Source organism: Pocillopora damicornis, chromosome 14 (assembly GCF_964200805.1).
Source record: "Pocillopora damicornis chromosome 14, jaPocDami1.2, whole genome shotgun sequence".
Taxonomy (NCBI): domain Eukaryota; kingdom Metazoa; phylum Cnidaria; class Anthozoa; order Scleractinia; family Pocilloporidae; genus Pocillopora; species Pocillopora damicornis.
In genome coordinates, this window is record NC_142683.1 from 12,398,310 (window position 1) to 12,418,881 (window position 20,572).

The window sequence follows — 20,572 nt, forward strand, 5'->3', positions numbered from 1 at the left end:
TGCAGATATTTTGATTCTGATTCACTCTGCAATCAGAAATGCGAGAAAAATTACTTTTCTAACAAGGAAAACAATATAAACAAATATAGAAATAGGTCTTGGCAAGCATTTTTAGGATATAAATGTATTACCATTTAACAAAGATGGATCTTGCAACAGTCAATATATACTTCAAGTTGAATGCGGTATAGAAGGCACCAGAAAAATTATATTTTGCAATTCAGTTTTTCCGACATAGTCTCTGTTCTCCTTTATCAAGATAGCTCATAGTGTTATCTTTCGCAAAAGCTATGTCTTTGATTTGATGTAATAACTTAAACCGAAGGGTTTTACTTCGTAGATATTTTGTTGAGTAATATCAAAGCGGAAAAGAGACAAGGATTATCGACACTTGTAACTCGATTCGTGATATATATATATATATATATATATATATATATATATATATATATATATATATATATATATCAGTGGAAATTTCTAAATTTCACCCACAAAATCAAGAAAACGTAAACTGAGCTATGGGGCTGAGGAAGAATGCGGGTTTGATGATTTCTTTATATTTGAAATTTAAAAGTGGATTAGGAAAAACATGGATACGTTCAAACTAAAAAAAGATGATAAAATAAGTTAACAAGTTTCCTTTCCCACGTGTCAGAAAATAGCTAAGGATTGATTCAAGAAAGACATCTTACCGAGGAATGTGAACTACAAATAGACCAATTTATGCCTACTTTATGTTCCAAATAATTTTGCTTTATTCGACGATCGCGCTCAAATTTCACCATCTTTCTTTTGATTGTTCTTAAGCTCGCTGAGTCTGTGTAGTACACCCACCCGGTTAAGCAGAAGAACTAAAATTGTCTTTTCTAAACGCTGACTTGCATCAATTAAGGTGGTGGTAGGAATTATCTAGTTGCTAATATATATAAATATATATGTATATATATATATATATATATATATATATATATATATATGTATGTAGACATATATGTATTAATTAATCAATTAAATGGCGTAATTTGGATTACTCGTGGGGTTAATTTGAATTGAAAAGATCAACAATTTTGATTCAAGCCAAGCTCAGCTTATTTTAGCAGACTCGTTCAACGACGTCTCTTTGACTGGCAACTTTCATTAACGCGTTAATCAATAAAGACTTAATAAAGATTTTAACCTTTTAATAAGATTTACTGTTCCATGATTAATTGGTGAGAGTGTGTGAGTATTTCAAGTAAGCCTACGTACGAAATTTATTCATATTCATACTTCGCGCGACTCGAATTTCGCTCGTCGAAGTGCTAATGAAAGCCTCAGTGGTTTTGGATGCACATAAATTCCGGTGTCTGCAAAGGCAAAAGACACATGGGAGCCTTTTAGGGGTAAAAGATTAATTAAGCTTTGTATCTCATGAAATTTTGGCTTCTAAGCAAAGAGAGGCGTTTCCGTCAGTCGAGTCGACATAAATTCGAATGAACACTGAGAGCTTGGCTCATGAAATTTTTGTCGTCTAAGACTCTGTTTGGCGAAAATAGTACACTCGACCTTGAATATGTATCCTTGCATGAAGGTGGTCTAAAGGCGCATCGAAAGCGGAGTTTTCCTTATCAACGCCACCAGAAAATTTAAAACATGAATGTCCGTACGTCCGGAAGTCTTTGTCCTCAGTTGGAAAAAAGAACCTTTGATTTCGAGATCAAGAGTTCTTCCGCGCCTCGGTTCACTTTGTCTAGTTTTGCTCTCTTGCGCGTTGACGAACACCCACGAGAAATTTAAATGCGGTGTTCTTTAATCTTTCTTGGAGGAAGAACGCAAGGGTAGCGTAATTGAGCTATTATCAAAATTTCATTCATCCAGGGCTTACCTGATTCAGTTCTTTCCAAATTCATCAGTAAACCTGACTGACCCAGATAGTTGGAGTACCCTTTTAAAAGTAATCATGTATTTCTTTAAATTTTCATTTGTTTCTCCTTATTTAGAGGGCTTTTACATACGACCGAAAATTTCCGACGGCACACTTGTAGGGCTGATAATCTCTCCTCCAAAAACCACAGGATTTAAGACGTTTCATCCGGCTGGTTTAATTGTACATGCAGCCTCTTCAATAATATTCAGTGGTAATTAGTAAATTGAAAAAGTTTCACTTTAGTATTCTTTTCTTGAATCATTTAAACACGAGTTACTACTGTAAATAGTTCGCAAATTAAGAAAACAAAATTAATGAATCGCTTGTCATAATTAGCCGCTCTCCTTGTTTTTGGAAGGAAGCGTACAAATAAGGCTGTAATTGCAGTCACGCATTTGTATTGAGTACTCTTAAAATATCGCGATTGAAAGAGGAAAAAATTAAATGTACACCCCGAAAACGACCCTTAATGAACTGCCTTTTTAAACCCTGCTTTCGGACTTAGCCAACAAAGATTTTACCAACTGCATTGTTTGAATTCTTTCAAACTAAGCCGACAGCGGAAATTGTCGTAACCATAGAACAAGTTTTTCTTATGGCCGGAAAGCCTGCTTCACGTAGGTCGACCGAAATTGGTTCGTTTTAATTTGATCAAAGCGCTTGACAGAGCAGCGACTATGTTGCTATGTCGCGGGCGTTTTTGCGATTCTGTTTGGAAGTGTGCGCACGTTTTCTTAACTAATGTTCAACTGATGTTATTCAAGCTTTTTTATTGGACTACGTCATCCAGGTTTGTTGTTCTTGTGGTGTAAAGGGATTACTCGAAAAGAACATTAGCTGAATAATGTGTCAAGAGATTTCGAACAATTGTTCGGACTACCTTTGATGCTTGACATTGCCGCGAAATGCATACCTCGAAATATTTTCGTGTTGACACGAGCACGGCACGTTTTAAAAGGTAAGAGAATTGCACAAACATAAATTCTGCACTGATCACTTGATTGAGGCTGCAACTTTCTAAACATTACTCGCAACAAACAATGAAAGAATCTGAATGGATTTAGCATTTATGAGGTGCATAAACATTCTTCTATTCTACGAGTAAACAGCTCTTTTCCAGAGAGTAGTAAATCATTAGTTATGTTGTGTTATATAAGACCTGAGATAAAACTCCTATCTGAAACACAATATTGACCCAGAGAAGGTTTTATATCTTCACATCTTTTCAAAGTGATGTTGTTTTGAGTGTCAAGAGTATTAGATACCGATCAACTGTCTTTCAGAGGCGATTTTCGCTTTCGCGGAACAATGAAAAGTTTGGCGCAACTTTCTCGGTGGCAAGTTCCTATAGGTTTGTCTCACTCGTTTCGAAAAGAAAATTAGTTGTATTCGCTAGGAAGGGGGTAAATTTCTCTTATTCAATCTATTGTTCGCAGTGGTTTTTACTTCGCTTGTTATCGATTTGAGGTCTTGGTGCTTCTAAGATCAACTTTCGAAAAGGTCACTTCTATGAAAGCGAGGAAGCTTCTTTAAGCTAGTATTGTTTTGATACTCCTGCAACGCTCACCGTCTCAAACGTGGCCAAATTACTTGCTAACTCTTTTTATAAGAAAGAATTCGATAAAGATGTTGCCGTATGCATATGAAAGCAAAGAAAATGACTTTAAGAAATCCCATGGGGATGAAAAAACTACTCATGCAAAACAGGAAGCATGGTAACTAATTCAGTTCAATAATATTTTTAAACGGTCTTAAAGACTTTTGATCAGATTTATCAGTAGATCGTTAGGTATGTGCAAAGAGACAAAGAGGCAGCTGAATTAAATATTTTAATCGCTTTGCCCATTGCAATCTTTGTACATCTGTGTTTAACATTGTTTAGCTAAGTAGAAGACAATGATGTTTTGTACCTTGATCACACGACTTAGATAAAAGAGGTTTACTTTCTGCAAGGCAGTCTTGGTAACACACTTGAAAATGACCTGATTAACAAATTATCTTTCGTTTTCCTGTACTGGCCAAAATACAATTTTCTGAATCAGGTAAAGGGAGAAAAATTTGGCAAAAGCATTCTCTGCTTTAATCGATTCAACATGTAAACATAAACAATGACCTTTTTTAATAAATCCTTCTGCAAACTAGAGCGGGTGATTAAAGAAAATTAACAATTTAAACTATGATTTTGTGCATGCAAACTTGTTTTCGTATGCGTCTCTGCGACTTGGTCACACGCGTTTCTAAGCACTCCAAGCAGTTTCCTTGCATTTATTCAAAGTTTTCGTCTGCTCCTAGTGATCCTTCTTTCTTTGGGATTGGCGGCTGCAACAGATTTGATCCTGGTCTTACGGCATTAAACGAGATGTGTTTTAAAATTTTTCATGCTGATGCGCTTCACACACCTAATTCAATCTGGATTGTAAAGCATGGATTAGACTAATGGAAAACTGAAATTTTTCTAAATTTAGAAGTGCACCATAGAATTATTTCACGAAATTCTATTAGCTTTTATCAGGAGGATTAACTAAGAATAACACATTTACGTAGAACGAAATTTAGTCATGTAATTTCCTTTTTTTTAAAAACCGATTTAAGCTATTATCTAAAATTGCGGAAAATTGTTCAAAAGGGATTTATAACTTGAAAAGTTCGCTCGTCAATGATTAGTCATCTGTGTTTCTGCCTTAATAATGTAGAAGTTAGTAAATTATATGGGATGGGTAAGTCCTAAAGTTTTCCGAATCCTGTACTTTACACACGCCGAGTTCCCCTGAACTCTGTCTGAATTTTAGCGAGCTTCAAAATAAGATATCTGCAAGCGTTATTATTATCACAAGCTCACCTTCGCTCTGTGCGTGATTGGTCCAGAAAACTCGCGCCACTTTTTCAACCAATCAAATTCGAAGCTAAAGCCGATTGCGACTTGTCACACACGTTTTCCCGCGCTTCAGTCAGTTTGCTTGTCTTTACGTTGAGTTCTCATTTTCTCCTTTTCTCCTTTGTTATTACGACACTCAATTTAAACGCTTTAATACACCGTCAAGCAAACAAGAAATAAGAGTTCAGGAATAATGATACTAGTGGTGATATTATCATCATGTAACGCTAGATTCTCGCCTAAAAACCAGTCGTCACTAGTTGGAAGAGTGAAATCTTTGAGTCTTAAGGTTTTGTGGTTAGCCAAAACGGAGCCATCGATATTATCAATTGGCCATGGAAAACCATCAAGGAGAAAATTTAAGACTGATTGATTTTCAAGTACGTAAGGTGACAAGATAAAAAACATTCTAGGAATGGTGATTTTATGTGTGAACACGGAAATTCTTGGTGGACTGACAAGGTACTGTAACCCTATTTCCTTCTATAGCTTTCTCCGCAAGAAATGATCTCTTGAGGCCACCAATTGCCGCGACTGAACACGCTGACAACGCTGGTAGAAGTAAAGCAGAAGAATATTAGAGGAATTTCATCTCTAGATTGGTAAGTAACGCGTAATTCTTCTTACGGTGACCTTGGAGAGGTTTTTTTTTTTTGCAATATATTCGAGCTTTAAATTAGTTCAGCTAGTTTATAGTTTACGCTGTTAAATCGTCAAAGCGGTTTATAAACAAGAGTTTATGAAATAACAAGCGAATACCAGTATCTCTTATTTGGAAAGAGAAATGGCTGACTAGAAACGGATGGAATCATTTAATGTCTCCATTACAATCGGCAATAACAGGGATGGATTTCTTAGACCTTTAAGTCTCTTTGCACGTTTTTGTTTGGTAAGCCACGCTGCTTAGATAAATATAAACAAGGTATTTTCATGTAAGTCACACGAAATAGAGAAAGGAACAATCAATCCGCCCGAAAAGTTCGAATGAAGACCGGCAAAACTTGGTACAATACATAGAGATCTGAAGTGATACTAGATATATTTGTAATTTTTAATAATGAGTAGATTCAATACAATAAGTGAACTCTTTGGTCATTTTATCGCATGAATCTTCTCTAAACCGACCCATGGCCTTCTCAGCAATTAATCACGCTTCATCGCCTACATCCGGGGTGTTAACCCTCTCAAAATACTCGGTAGACAAAACAGGGCTATTCAATATTTTCTGGGGCACGAAAGTCACCTACCAGTCGCATCATGTCTGCGAAAAAATAATCGGTGTACAATTGGTGGCTCAGACTCTTCCTTGGCCATAATTATCCCTAACCCTTTTTTGTCGGTTCTGGTCATTTAAGTGTTTTTTTCTCCTATCAAATTAATGTTTGTGGTTTTATTCTCGCTGGAGGTAATTTGGTTTTCTTAACAAATGACAAAAAACGTGATGAATTGGAAGCACTGTAGTTCAGTTACACGCCGAAACTTCGAGCCGGAATAAACAGCTTTTGTTGCGATGGATTTAAGGTTTCCGTGGGCGATGACGTAAGACCGTGGTGTTTTTTTGTGAGATTTCCTGTATTTCGTGGTCGTTAAGGTACTGTTTTTGCTTGCATGCGGTAAAAAAATTTACTGTCGTTGCTCTTTTTGTCGCGGTCTTTTTGTTTTTCCTGTCGGACGCAACCGCAAATTTTTAAGACGCTCTTTTTGTTGCTTTCCTTGCAAGGAAGAGGTAAAAAGAATCCCAATTTTTTCACGTTAAGAAATTGAATACCCCAAACATTGTCAGGTTATTTCTAAGGAACACAATGTACTGTTGTACATGACGAACAACGCGTGCAATAATGTTTTATTTCTCAAATAAATTTCATGTGTAAATAATGAACGGAACATTTCGCCCTCACCCACACTCCCTCGGGAAGGAAGTGGTGGTCAATCCGGCTTACAAAGGGAAACCACAAAACTAATCAGGCGAAAAAAACCTAGACTTTGCCTCTTTAGAATTGTATAATTTATGATATTGGTTTTAAAAATAGCATCTGTAAAACGTATCAAGCTGACTCCACACCAGCAAGCCATCGGCGACTGGAATTTCGAAATTACACAGACTGTCGTATAATAACATGGCGACAACAGTTTTAGGATCTTGATCTAATCGCCTATCAACAGTTTCCTTTGTTTCAGATGTGGTCGAAGTCATACCTGTGAATTCGAATTTATTTAAAAAGATGACTTTTGAATTTCCAGGTCAGCCTTTTCCCGAACACTTTATTACCAAGTGAAGATTAAAGCGTGGTGGAATTTGCCGGTTTCCACTCCAAGCCCATCCGAGACACCTCATACATATCTTAAATCTGTACTTTTTTACCTGACGAAATTACTTCCTTCCACTTGTGTGGGCTGAAATGATCTTTAAATCTGATAGCAGTCTGATAGCTTATCAGATATATCGTTTCTCATACATTTGCCATGAAAAATACCATAAATGAAGACTTTGCAACTTCGAAACGACAAATATTCACTGGCTACCGCTCATAAATCTTTAAATCAATATATTTCTGCGGCATCTGCATAGTACACCACCGATCAAAACCCATATTGGAGAAATATCACCACAGGTGTCTCCGTATTTCCTTTGCGTACGTAGATGTTTTTTTTTCGGCAAAGTTTGCACTTAGACGTCTGAGGTCTTTCCATACTTGTCCACGGAAAATATCTTTGGACAATAAGCTATCGTTAAGTGGATTCTACCCAGCCACTCCTTTTTTTCAGTCGCGTAAAATGAATTGACTCATTGCCAAACCAGTGATAACTCTAGATGCGTCTAAATATTGATCTGTAATGGCCTTCATACATAAATGTATTAATATCAGCGACCATTTCATTCGGTATTGAAAATTTGGATAGAGAAGTGAACCTAGTTTCCTGAATTCAATAACTTTGCAACGAACGTACACCACAGTCAACGTTTTGGAAGGTTTCCGCGTGAGGTCCAAGGATAGATGTTACGAGTATAGTCCCGAGGCTTCAAGACGTAAAAGTTGGGATTCAGGAACAAAGAAGTTGGAAGGCCAGTTAGGGGAAGGCCAGTTAGGGCTTGTAGACATTAACTTATTAGCCCAGGTTATTGATGGCGAGTTAAACCTATCTAACGCTAAAATGGTTAAGTCTTTAATAAACGAGACGGGTTGTATTCGCTGCGTTGAAATGAAATAAAATTGATTCATAGAAGTAGTAACAGAATCAAGACCAACAAGAGAGGCAACTGGAACTAACTTGACTCAAGGAATATAATGAATAGAACATGTTGAGATAAGAATGGGAATTGGCGATAATTGAAAATTTGGCCGTCTCATAATTGACAAACAAAAAAATCTCCCTTCTGCATCTGTTGTAGCAATGATTCTCATGTCATCAAATTATCGATCGTGTCTTCAATCATAAAGAATTAACACAATAGTTGGGGCCTCTATCAACTGCTTACAAAGCGTATTTTTAGAGCTATCAGTTGTCACTTCGCTCAAAATTTTCTCCGTCAAGTGTGGTCCTAAATGAGTAAATAGCATTGCATTACGTCACGACACAGTTTTGATTTGTTTTTGTTCCAAGATGAAAATTTATCTTTATAGTCAAGGAAACTACAAAGTATTATTTCAGTAGGATGGAAAAGCACTAGGCTTTGAGGATGATAACAGATGCTTTGGATTGACATGCATTGCAAATGACAAACATAAGAAGTTTGGCCGGGCTAAGTTTTTCAAGATGCTCCGACGATCGTGTAGCGAAGAGGATAATCTCTTGCTACACCTTCATGTATCAGTCTTTGTGAAATTTATGTTCCTCACATGCAAACGAAATAATTGTGGATAGCATGTTGGGCTTCGTGCAGAGCCCAAGTAACTCAAAGGTGTCAGGATTTTGCTCTGGCGCTTCAGGCTCCCAAAGTGGCATATGGGAATTCGCAAACAATCTTCGGTGAATTAATCGTCGTTATTCAGTGGGTTAAACTCCAGTAAATTTAAGAATATAAAAGTCCCTAACTTTCTACTTCACTCGTAATCTAAATTAACCCTTTACACCTTAGTATCGGTATTCATATTCTCCATACTGTTACATTTACTAAGGTGCTGACAAGGAGAATTTGTCTAACAATCACTGATGAGTTTCTTCAGTTGGTGATCATTTCCTTTATCCTCATGACATTAATGTGTCGTTCAGTGGTGATATTGTAGGGAGAAATTAGATGCAAGTCACTCTTAGGGGTTAAAGGTTTAACCTTTAGGCCTTAGGGTGATCCAACGCTGGAATATCTTGTTACTACCATTCAAAGCTCTAGGAAATATAGTCGAACCTGTATTAAACGACACCGTATTATGCGGTCACCCGGTGTTAAAAAGTCAAAGTCCCAAATTTCTTTCCCCTTTATCACTGTAATTTTCACCTTTATTAACCGCTATTCCCCGTGGGTGACCGCTTAATATAGGTTTGACTATATTAACTTTTCCTTGTAAGGACTTTGTTTATCAAGGGACATGAAAAGGAATGTTTTGTTATCAACACTAGTTACACATTTGTCATCATTATGCAGTTGTAATGACGTCCGCTGTACTTTTCCTTTTCATCAGTAAACCTTCGTTTCATGTAGTGTTGCGCTAAGTTGAAATACAGTTTCGTTTGCATGAATTTAGATTGAGGCTCTAGAAATGTGTCTCTCTGTGCTCGCTAAGTTGTGCTTTCCCAAAAGGAGAAATTTAAGAAATACCAGTGTATGGCACAATCAGACTGATTTTATCTCCATGTTTTCGCAGAATAACCTTTGCTCTGTTTTGACTGCTTACAAGAGGTCGGTATGCTTTTCAACCAAGGCCCGCCACAAATGCTTGAAAATAACATTTGCTAATTTTATCCTCGAGATTTTCTCAACAGAAATACGTGCACATCAAAAAAAGTATAGATGTTAGACCTTCAGATATGTTCCGTGTGAGGTTGTTTGGAGAAGTAAAATGAAGAGAATATGAGTGATAGGATGACCGTTATTTGAAAATGCATCTGGGTTTTCGTGTGTGATTCTTGTGCTATCAAGGGCAGCTTTCGTGGTAAAAATGAAGGTACAACACTTATATGTAATCATTCAAATGGGAGCTGCTACTTGTTTCTTTCATGTGCTACTGTAATTATGCTGTTAAATGGGTCTAACATTTTGTCTGAGAGATTTGTGACCATTCAAATGAGAACCTCTGAGCAACACTTTCAACTGGTGCTGCTAATCACGTTACCCATGATTGTGAAGGGTGCTGTTAAGACTCAAGTGTACCAGTGCAGCTTTTCCCGTTAAAGCTTTTTTGATGCACTTCTCTTGGCATCGTCTGCTATGACAAGGCCTTTGCTCACGAACTTGTTAAAAAAATATCGCAATCACTCTTATGCACGATTTTAAGCTGTTAATCTTTATGTATGATATGCGGCTTTTTCTTATGCATGTGGTTTTGATGGTTCATATTTTTCTAACATATTCACCGTGATTAGTTCAATAAAATCACATTGCTACTGAATTCAGTCGTTCACGTTTACCTTTCGCACTTCACAATACAGCACCTTCCTACAAAGAAAATGTCTGTTAAAGCTCTTTGATGACCGCTATCTCTGAAAAAGAAAACTTTAAGCTGACAACTTATCACGTTCCTGTCTCAATAGTTCCTAATGAGTTTCCCTTCTTTTCAAGTATTCTAACTTTAGTACACTAATCCCCATGAATAACCTGTCTGTGGATAACCGGAAAAGCACTGGATAGTCTGGATAAGCTGCCATTGACTCGAGAAATTACTAATGTAAAGGCTCTCACCAGAATGATTTGAAATGTTTTGGTAGGTAAAAGTTTTGATGCGAAGAGATGCAACAAAGGTTTTGCGTATCATATTTTTGAACTGCGTCAGTTTGTGGCGACAACAATCGGGGTTGACATATGGCCACTCCCTTTTTTACTTTTAACGAGTTGTTTTTCGAGGTCGAGTGTGGGCGATTGAAACGTAATTGTGAAAAGATAAACAAATATTATTGGACATGTAGGCTCGAGATTCTGATAACAAGCAGTTGTGTTGCATTCTTATCACGTAAGTCTTGGAAAGTGGTGTCTGTTGCGAGAGCGTCAATGTAAAGGCCAGCGGGTTAGAGCGCGAAGGACAGTTAGAAAGAGTTCTAGCAAAAACCAAAATTGCCTTCACTTCACGGAAAGGACGCTTAAAGTAAGTCAGCTTACAAAACTCTCTACATGTTATGGTTTTCAAATGGAACAAACCCTGGAGGTTTGTTTTGTAACGTATACTGTTACAGGAGTTGATGGTGTTATCTCGCGCTTGGAAAGTTAGGTTTTCGACTCTTGGCCAAGCTGTTAGCCATTTTACTAAAATCGTGACTCCAAAATGTTTCATATTTTGTATAAGGAATCTTTTCGCTATTCTCTTTGAAAGGGAGTGATTTTTAAAATCCAACTGCGGTTCGTAAATAGGAAACGCCACGCTTATCTTTTACTTGCAACCACAAATTTGTCGGTGTTGGAAAAAAATCCGTTTATTTATTCACTTTGCTCACGGAATTTAATGCATATCAAAGCTTAGAACTCGATTCCGAATTAGGACCTGGAAAGCTTAAAATTGATCGTAGATCTTTCGAGAATTCGTGCAACAATCATTCGGATTAGTAATTACCTGCACGTTTTTTCCTTTCATGTCGCCAAATTGTCGCCAGAGAAACAGATGTATTGGCTGTTTAGCACCAACTTAAAAGCTGTCAGTAACAAAAGATGACAGTGATGTGTTATGTTATGAATGTTGATGTTCCCGGTTTTGGTCGGCCGGCGATGTCTTATCGATGTCAACCGAGTAGATATCGATTCCGATCTCGGCAACCTCGCGTCTCCTAGATTCTCTCTCGCCCTCTCAATCGCTCACTAAGATACAAGCATTCTGTTCCTAAAGTTTTAAAACATATTCTCCGGCTCTTTTACGGCGAAAATGTACTTAGTTCTAAGTGGTACTATTTTGCCAACATTCTGTTTTTTGTAACCCTTTGAGGTTTACTCGGCTGTCTTGCAAAGTTAAGCTTTGTTGTATGGCACCGTGTTCTGTTCAGGTGCAGTCTGCCCGAATAACCCGTTTCATAAATTATCCCATAAGGGGGCGGAGCATGTGGCTTGCCAATTAGAACGCACCAATGCTCTTGTTGGTTCCCCTCAACCTATACTCGTGTTGGCGCACATCTGTAAAAACACGAGTTTCGGAGCCTTTTTTGGTTTCTCAGGAGAATCGTTCTGACCTAATGAAGGATTTTCAAACTAGCTTCACCAAAACTTGGGACAATTTTTTTTTGCTTTTACATATTGGATTGCGCAAAACCAGAAATAAAGAAACAAATAAAAGAATTGTCGGGAGTAGGGAGTCTAACTAATTTTGAGCTAATTCGTATGGCCTAAAAAGAAAAACCAATCAAACTGCACAAACCTGCTTGTTGTTAACGTTACTTTAATTTCATCGTGGTTATATATTTGGGATTAGATTACGTGCTCCTGTCAATGAACAATCCGGGACTTTTGAATTATACCGCAGTTGTGTATGTTGCAAACAGTCATTTGTCGGGTGGTAAGACGTGTATACATGTATCTTCGCTCTGGGATCATTTTATGGCGGTCTCATATTTCTTAATTTTCCGAATCCGTGGCAATTTGTAGCAGTCCTCAATTTTCTTAGTAATATTCAATTTTTTTTCTTGAATAAAACTTTTATTGGAATACGACTTAGTCTAGCTTGCATACAAATACGCTATCGTTACAGCATTTTTTTTCAAGGATGATTAAATTTCCATTCAGTCAGGCATCCAGAATTAAAGCCATTTGGAGTTACGTCAAGTAAAAATTGTTCAATGTCCTTTCACGCAATAAACGTTTGGAGAAAACCTTTACATTCCGTGGTTGCCACGCCTCAAAATTCCTTCAATTTGCGGGGACAAAATTCATATTTCTCGCCGGAGGGTAGGAAAGTAAAGAGTACCTTGACCTTAAATAACCTTCGTGGAACACAACAGGAAATATCGTAAGATTATACAAGAAAAGCAACTTTTTAAACAATTAAGTGATAGGCTCGGTTTTCTTTTACACACTTCGTTAATCGAAAACTGCAGTCAGTTGTTTCTTGTCCTGATTCATACCGTTGAAGGACTTGAGGGTATCAGGCTGGTCGTATGATAACGCCTGCTTATCGACCAATCGTCGCGAAGATTTATGAAATGCATCGAACTTTGGCGGCAGCACGTTTGTACTCACACCAACTGCGTTTTTCCCACAGAGGTTAAATTTCCATTCGTTCAAAGGTAAATGCTCCAACCACATCCTTTTCTTCGGCAAAGGTCAATCATATGCCACCCAAACTGAACAAAAGGATAGCCTGTAAACTGCGCACTAAAGGTCTCCGCATCGCTGGAGGCCTTTTCAAACCTTTTGTACTGCCACTCTTCACAGAAGTGAAAAAAGCACACCATAATTAGATTAGCAAGTAATTGAAATAGAATTGTAAACCGCACTGAAAGTTCTATCTAATTTCATAACCACAATTGTTTATCCATCTGTGAAAATATTAGTTGAGGTTATTCTATTGCTTTTGGAGAAAGCATTCTACATTTGGAAAAAATGGGGAAAAACTTGAATTTGAGTGGAAATATTGACATTTTTTGGCAAGCGTTGCGGCGAATCGGATTTCCAGAGGACATTTCAACTGAAACGCGCGGTGTTCGTTTGGAAAATTCATTTTGAAATATGACCAATTTGAAAATCTTTGGATGCCTTAAACGTTTATGTAGCTGTATACGGCATAAACAGAAATATCAGCGCCCAAGAATGCTTCGTCATCCGTAGGTAATATGAGCAAAATGATACATAGCTGTAGTTTCTGTTTTCACCCAGACATACGTAAATAGACATTAGGGTAGAAAAGGGGGAGAGAACAATCGTCAAACCAAAAGAAATTTCAAACACATAGCTGATATTCCTTGAAAATTTCAAACTGACTAAGAACCGATGGGAGATCCTTGGCCTGTGGGATGGCTTAGTGATGCCCAATACTGAAAGGGGGGAGATCGACCACTAACACCACTATGGGATGGGTTGGGGGAGCAGTTTTTTTCCCCACAGGTGGGGAAAGCGGAGGCCTTTGAACGCGAATTTTTTTAAAATTTTAGCCCATGAATATTCGTTTTTATAACGTAATAGTCGCGAAAAATTAATTAATTATCCTTAGATTCTTCACAGACGCGTTTCTTCTCTCTTTCATCTCCACTTGACTTTGATACCTCCCGGTATGTTATTATCATAGCAGCGTGTGCCAAATCGCATACTTGAACTTAATCTTGTTGTTTGTTCAGCCGCTTTTAAAGTTCAAGGATGTATGCATCGTTTATTATTTCCTTATTAACTTGAATTGGAACTAACACTTCTCGAAGTGAATGACTAAACTTTCTTGAGAAAATAAGTTCACGCAAATCAAAACAAGCTCGTCTCTTGAGGCGCAAAGGTGAGCCGCAGTTGTATTTTGTACTTTTTCATATCACGTCTCAGGTGCCATGTCATTTAAAACAAGTCTTTCATTCAAGGCGCTTCTCGTAATTGACAGTTCATTCATCGTATTTATTTTGCCATAGATAAATGCGTTGTTCGTCAATCTTTCTATCTGTTTTTTCACCCTCTCTGGTTCTTGAATGATTTCCGCTTGGAAAACTAAAGTTCTCGTTGAAAAAGAAAAAAAAATCTCATGGTAGACTTGCAACAAACTTAATCCTCTTTTACTAAATGATTAAGATAATTAACTCTTAGAGTTCAGTGTCTCAATTTTCCTTAATGAAAAAACTAAAAAAATGCACTTTCATTTGAAATAAAAGGAATGAAAATTTGTTCGTTGCTTCCGAAAAGCAACAAGCACAGCTGCTCTGTATTTGATGTTACTTTCCTCATCGATAAATTTTTTTTTTAGTTCTTTATCTACATGTAATTAATGACAGGACAAAATCAACTACAATTTTAGATTTCATTCACTCTTTGTGAGTAAAGAGGGTAACAGGAAATCTCGTAAGAATAAATGGTCGAGACTTAATTAAAGTGTCAGTTACTGTTTTAAACGAACCTTCTCCCTCTCTCTCTGCGATCGGAAACTACATGAGTTAATTAACACGAGGGAGCTACAACATTACGTTGTATCATGGGTATGCAGTGATTCTTTAAAGATTAGTTATCTTCAATACGCGTGCCAATGTGCCTGAATTTTTTCCCGCTCTTTAAAGAACTCTTCACATGAGACCAGTCAGCGCGACATAATTTGCCTTCTGTTTATGACGAAATTCTAGCTTGTTTTAACGAGCTTGTATTTCATTTCGGTGACTAGAATGTTCGTTTGGGAAATTTTATCTCGGTTACCGACTTGAAGAAGGCACGACCTTTCAACTTCTATTCCGGTAAATGGGCTGAATTCGAAGTGGCGTCCATCTTTGAGAACACAATTTGTATCGTTTCAGCAATCCAGACTTCAACGCCCTCAATTAGGCAACTGTGGGGTGTGGTAAGGTCACGCCCAAGGAAGCGAGAACACAAAGATTTCGCGATTTGTTCTTAGTCACGCAAATTTGTTTAGTGGATATCAAAACTCCGACGGCTCTCAATTAGTAGTATTGACAAATATGCGACAAAAAGGAACAACCTCCTGACAGAGCTCCTTGAAATCTATTGTTCTAAGAAGATATAGTGATACCCTCAAAAAGCCTCAATCGCAATTATTCTCTTTGTCAAAATTATAATGTAGTCGTTCATCGCTACCTGTTTTGAGATCATTTGAGAGCTAAAATTACCACTCGCTCTGGTCAATAAAGCGTAACATTTCAACTCTAATTTTTTCAACGTTCCATGCCTTCACCTCGATGTTTTTGTTTACAGAATAAGTTCTAGTGAAAAAATACATTCTGGTTCGATTTTCTGTTCAAAAAATTGTTGTATTGCCTGAGCGAATGAAAGAAATGAGAAACCTATTGCCATGCTAGAAATTTCCACGAGGTTGTGAATTTAATTGGCTCTCATGACCTTTGAAAAACAACTTCGCTCTCCTTTGTCTGCAGCAATCAAGGGCTTTTTGTGAAATGTCTGCCAAGGCGCACTGAGACAACCGCAACCCCGAGTTATTTCTGTTCACACGAAATTGACAGAACATAGTTAGAGAGCCTGTCCAATGATTTGCATTCAAAAAGCTAATGTATGGTGTTCCTCAACTAAAGTGTTATAACTACGACTTACCGTCTTGCATTCTAGGGAATTTTGTTGAGCGCATTTGTAATTATTAGTCGTGGTCACCGACACCCGTGTTATAACTGGCGTGACTATTTTTGGCAGACGTCATGCTTCGATAACTTCCGGTCTAAGCTAATTAATCACTTCCTCTAAACGACCTATTGATATATTTTTTTTATCTTCATTAGAGAACTTAGACAAAGAAGGACTGCCCACAAACTGCGTTGTTTTCATTTGTTTCACCCCAGCTAGCAATTTCTTAAAGTAGACGAGGTTTTCTTTCGGTTATGTATTTTCTTCTTCGTAAGGAGAGCTTGAGTTCTCCTTTTTCTCACTTTTTGAACAACTCTGCATCGTTAGTATTGACGAACGAATACTGTTTTATGAGCTGCGACTGTGGTAAAGAGCGTTTGGCCATATGGTTTATCGCTATTCCTTGATATATCCATAATATAAACAGAGAATTTTAGGATGAGAAAGCTGCAACGAAACTTAAATGTTGTTTTTACTACAAGGCATTTTGTTCTCGCGTAGATGAAAAAATTGTGGCAAGGATGTATGGGAAAAATTGAGAAATAAAGCATAAAAACCCTATTGTCATCGCAAGCGAGCATATAAAGACAAGCCACGCAACATTAATAAAATAAGGATTACTCAGCTACCTGAAGGTGTTAAATCTTTGAACTTGAAGAAAACTGGCTGGTCGCTGTGATATTTTGAAATTCTCTGCGCTATTCATTAGTAACGTTAAATTTTTGTCGGGCTCGGAGGTGCTGAAAGCGAAATGAATCTTGTCGAGAGTTGTGGTTAGAAAAAAAAGGCCGACTGTAGATTCTTCTGTTAGTGAACGATCTTGCTAAGACTTGATTTTGATTGCTTTCTTTGGCTCGAGGAAAACCATTTAAATTCAACGTGAGATTTATCATGGCGTGATGTTTTGTCCGTTTCTATCGTGACCAGCCCAAGACGTCCTGCCAGACAACATCTGCAGTGTACCACAACCTTTCATCACCCGATAATTATCAAGAAATGTTCTCAAAAGGAATTGAAAACGTTTTCCTTTCAAGCTCAAGTTACTACTCCAAAAGCGGTGCACTCGAGAGAGAAACAAAAATCTGATTACCGACTTAACGGAGAGCTGCTCTTGCGGGCTGGGAGATAAACCAACCAATAAATGGTTTACGGCTTTGACGCGATTTAGTGAATGAGGATTAGCGAAGGATTTCTCTTGAAAATGTTATACAGATTTATACTCCCCGGCCGCAGTGGTTTGTTATAGTTTATCGAAGGTATAAGTCGCTTAGCTGCACAGGTAAATGTGTTATCGAGGATATTAATCCATTTGAAGTCCTGTAGCAATTTTGAAAAAGCTTACAGAAGCAAAATTTCCCTTTCTTTTCAGATTTCCGACATGCGTGCTTCGGGAGTTCCTCGCCATTCTCGGACTTCCACGAAGCCGAACGAAATTCCTCGAGAACTTGGTGTTTGGTGTGAAAAATGCAACAACCGGCTGGTAGAATTGAAGAGGCAAGTTATGAGGATGATTTTGCCAGAAATCCAAGGTGTTTTGCAGAAGGATCGAAGGCTCAAGAATAATGCGGTAAGATTACAAACTACGATTACATTTTTGTTCAGAAACCATTGCTCTGCGGGTTGGAATCTTAAATCAGCTTTCACCCTTAGTTACTGAAATGTTATATTCTTGCTTGTGAATTTTTCACAACTGATTATGTCTGAAAATTACTTTTTATTTACTCGTTAACATTTCCGATGAGGTGACAAAAATGTAAGGTGATGTGAGGAACTGCTAATCATTTCACTACCTCCGACAATTCTGTCCAAGTGCAAAGTAATTTAAAGAACGCGCACAATTTTGCCAAACTTGAATTAACGCTTCTGGAGACAGGAAACCTCAAATATGATAACTTTATATGCTGGCCCCATAAACATTCTTGCGTATTTCATCACTGAGACAACTCAATAATTCATTTCGTAACAGTTATTTCAGTGTAAAGGTCCGGCAAAAGTTTGAAAGCGCTACACTTAAAAATTCGTGTTTGGAGCGAAATTTAACTCCTAGGTCTACCAGCTGGAAGTGTTACATAATCTGTTGAGTGAATGAGCGCTATACATCAATTGTTATGATATTAATCACGAAGTGCTTGTTAATTGCCAAAGCAAACAACCTTTTCATTTCTGTCAATTGAAGGACCTGAGAAATTTTTCCTTGCTTTGGTGGTACCTTAAAATTATTAACATATCTGCAAATCTTAAAAGATTTGCAGATATGTAAAAAACTTTTCATAGCTAAATTTTAAAATAAGGTACTGCAATGTTAAAAGCGGTTAAGGAAATTAAGCTGCTTTGAGAAATCTAACTTGAATTAAGATTTTGAGAGGCAGATTTTAAAAATTTCGGTCCGACTTGATGAGTTGTAGATTTAAAAAATATGATCTGTATGCGAATACCTTTCATAAGAGTCTGCAATTAATGGGGGAATTTCCTTTACAAATCTCCGCCAGGTTTGCAACTTAACAGTAACTTCTGGGCCTTATCACGTATTCAGCATCTTTCAGCGTTATTGAAGGCCATAAATATTGAGATAACGACATAACGTTTGCACAAAACTAACGAGAAAAAGGAAAACACGCTGTTCTTAAATAAACAGAGAAAGAAAAGCCTGCTGATGTTCAAACAGTATGAACTTTTTACAAGGATGTGCTTGCAAACATTAGTCTAAATGAATGTACCCAAGTTCCCATATTCAGAAGTACGATGGATATTTCATTAAAATATTTTGCTGCTTCCTTGACGTTGTGTCAAACATTTCCGCAGTGATGATCTCGTAAACATACCAACAACTTAAATATGTTTCAAAGCACATCAGGGTGTAAATTTTCCGCGTGGCTTCCGGTCGCATCGTAGCATGAAACTTCGAGGGATGTTGAAAAAACAGGTTTTCAGATGTCAGATGAGAGTATAATATTTTCGCAAACGAGATAATGAAACTGAAATACCAGCGGACATCAGCTAGCACCAAAACCAAGCCTTTTGCTCGTGTTTTATCTTCAGTACGCTAATTTCTCTTAGAGTTTATTAACCCTTAACACGCTAACATCAATATGCATATTCTCCATACTGTTCACTACATATTTCCTGTGGTGCTGAGAAGGAGAGTTTGTTTAGCAAACAAGAGCTTCTTTAGTCGGTGATCATTTCTTTTATTCTCGTGACCATAATGCTTGATTCAGGAGTGAAATTGTAAGGAGAAATTAGATGTTAGTCACTCTTAGGAGTCAAAGGGTTTAAGGGAAAGAAAACTTACAGTTCACCTGAAACCTTTTGAGAGAAGATTGGAATTTCTGTATTACTCATAATTGACTCGTAATTTATATTGCTCGAAAAACCGGACTTTATTCTTGACCGCTATCGAGGCTGCGAAGGGCAGTTAAAAAGGCATTTGTGTCTAAATGAGTCACGGAAAGAGAAAGTTTCTCGCCAGTTTGGATTTTAAATTCCGATGTCAAATTTCATTTATCCAAATGACTTCAAAGCAAACTTCGACTCAGTACAGAGAGCACATGGGATTAATTATGTTTTTTAGCCAGAAAGGAACAGAGGTGTAGATATCAGTTACTTAAAAATGGAAACGCTTTTTCAATGGAGATTGAGACAAAGAGATCTGTGCTATATTATCCTCTCCCATTCCACCCAGAAAAAGAAAAAAATTCCTGCGTGTAAATTTGGAAATAAATCCCTCTTTGTTTGTTCCTGCCAACAATGTCTCTGCAAGGCCGGTAGAATTTACTGTTGCGTCTTTACTCATTGGAGAATAAATGTTATGAAAAAAAATGAAGTATAAATCGAATGAAAGCTACCTTGCGGTACCATCACGAAGTAGAATATTTGGTTTCATCAGCTGTCTCGATGATGTAAATTGGCCGCCGTAAAGAATTACTAAAGACGTCTCGATTGTTAGCTTTTCATCGTTCTCTCTTGAAATGCCCCCCACCGATGCAGCAGCACAGTTTCTTTAGAAACTTACCCCCTTATTTCATGAAGTAGTTTAATGCCGTGAAAAGTGATTCTGTATTTAAAATTTGTGGGTGAAACCTTGGTGTGTTACTCAACTGAAAGTTACTAAACATTTCTTTCATTTGCTATGGTAATTTATGGGCGAGGCAAGTTAAGCATTTTCAGAAAGTCTGTCAACATGAAATCCTTGTGTTTGACCTTTCAAATGGAAGCGTCTGAGCAGTACTGTCATGTCGTAATATTTACTACGTTGTACAAGGTGATGAAAACTCTTCAGTGAAAATGGTTTTCAAATGGTACTTTTATAGGGTAAAAATTCAGTGTTTGGCCTACGAAGCAGCACTTCTTGTTTAAGACGAAGAGAAAACAAAGAGGAGTTAGTGGAGACAGTGAAGACTGTATTTAAAAACCATTTGTAATTACAAGCACATTTCGTGGTGTTGTT

The 20,572-nt window shown here is 37.4% G+C and overlaps 1 protein-coding gene across 5 annotated transcripts in view; it reads left to right on the top strand.

Annotated features, from left to right (window-relative positions):
- The window catches only part of LOC113679628 (uncharacterized), a 62,287-nt gene that overhangs the window by 10,770 nt on the left and 30,945 nt on the right, over window positions 1-20,572 (top strand). Inside the window, exons 1-3 of one of the 5 annotated variants that reach the window (XM_027196592.2) lie at window positions 2,595-2,867; window positions 5,274-5,386; window positions 17,495-17,692. In XM_027196592.2, the coding sequence (XP_027052393.2) occupies window positions 17,504-17,692 (189 nt within the window). In that variant the 5' untranslated portion in view covers window positions 2,595-2,867; window positions 5,274-5,386; window positions 17,495-17,503. Of the gene's footprint in view, window positions 1-2,594; window positions 2,868-5,273; window positions 5,387-10,850; window positions 11,021-14,236; window positions 14,336-17,153; window positions 17,405-17,494; window positions 17,693-20,572 lie in introns of those variants that run through there. The other 4 variants (XM_027196593.2, XM_027196594.2, XM_089194614.1 and 1 more) reach the window with 4 other exon arrangements.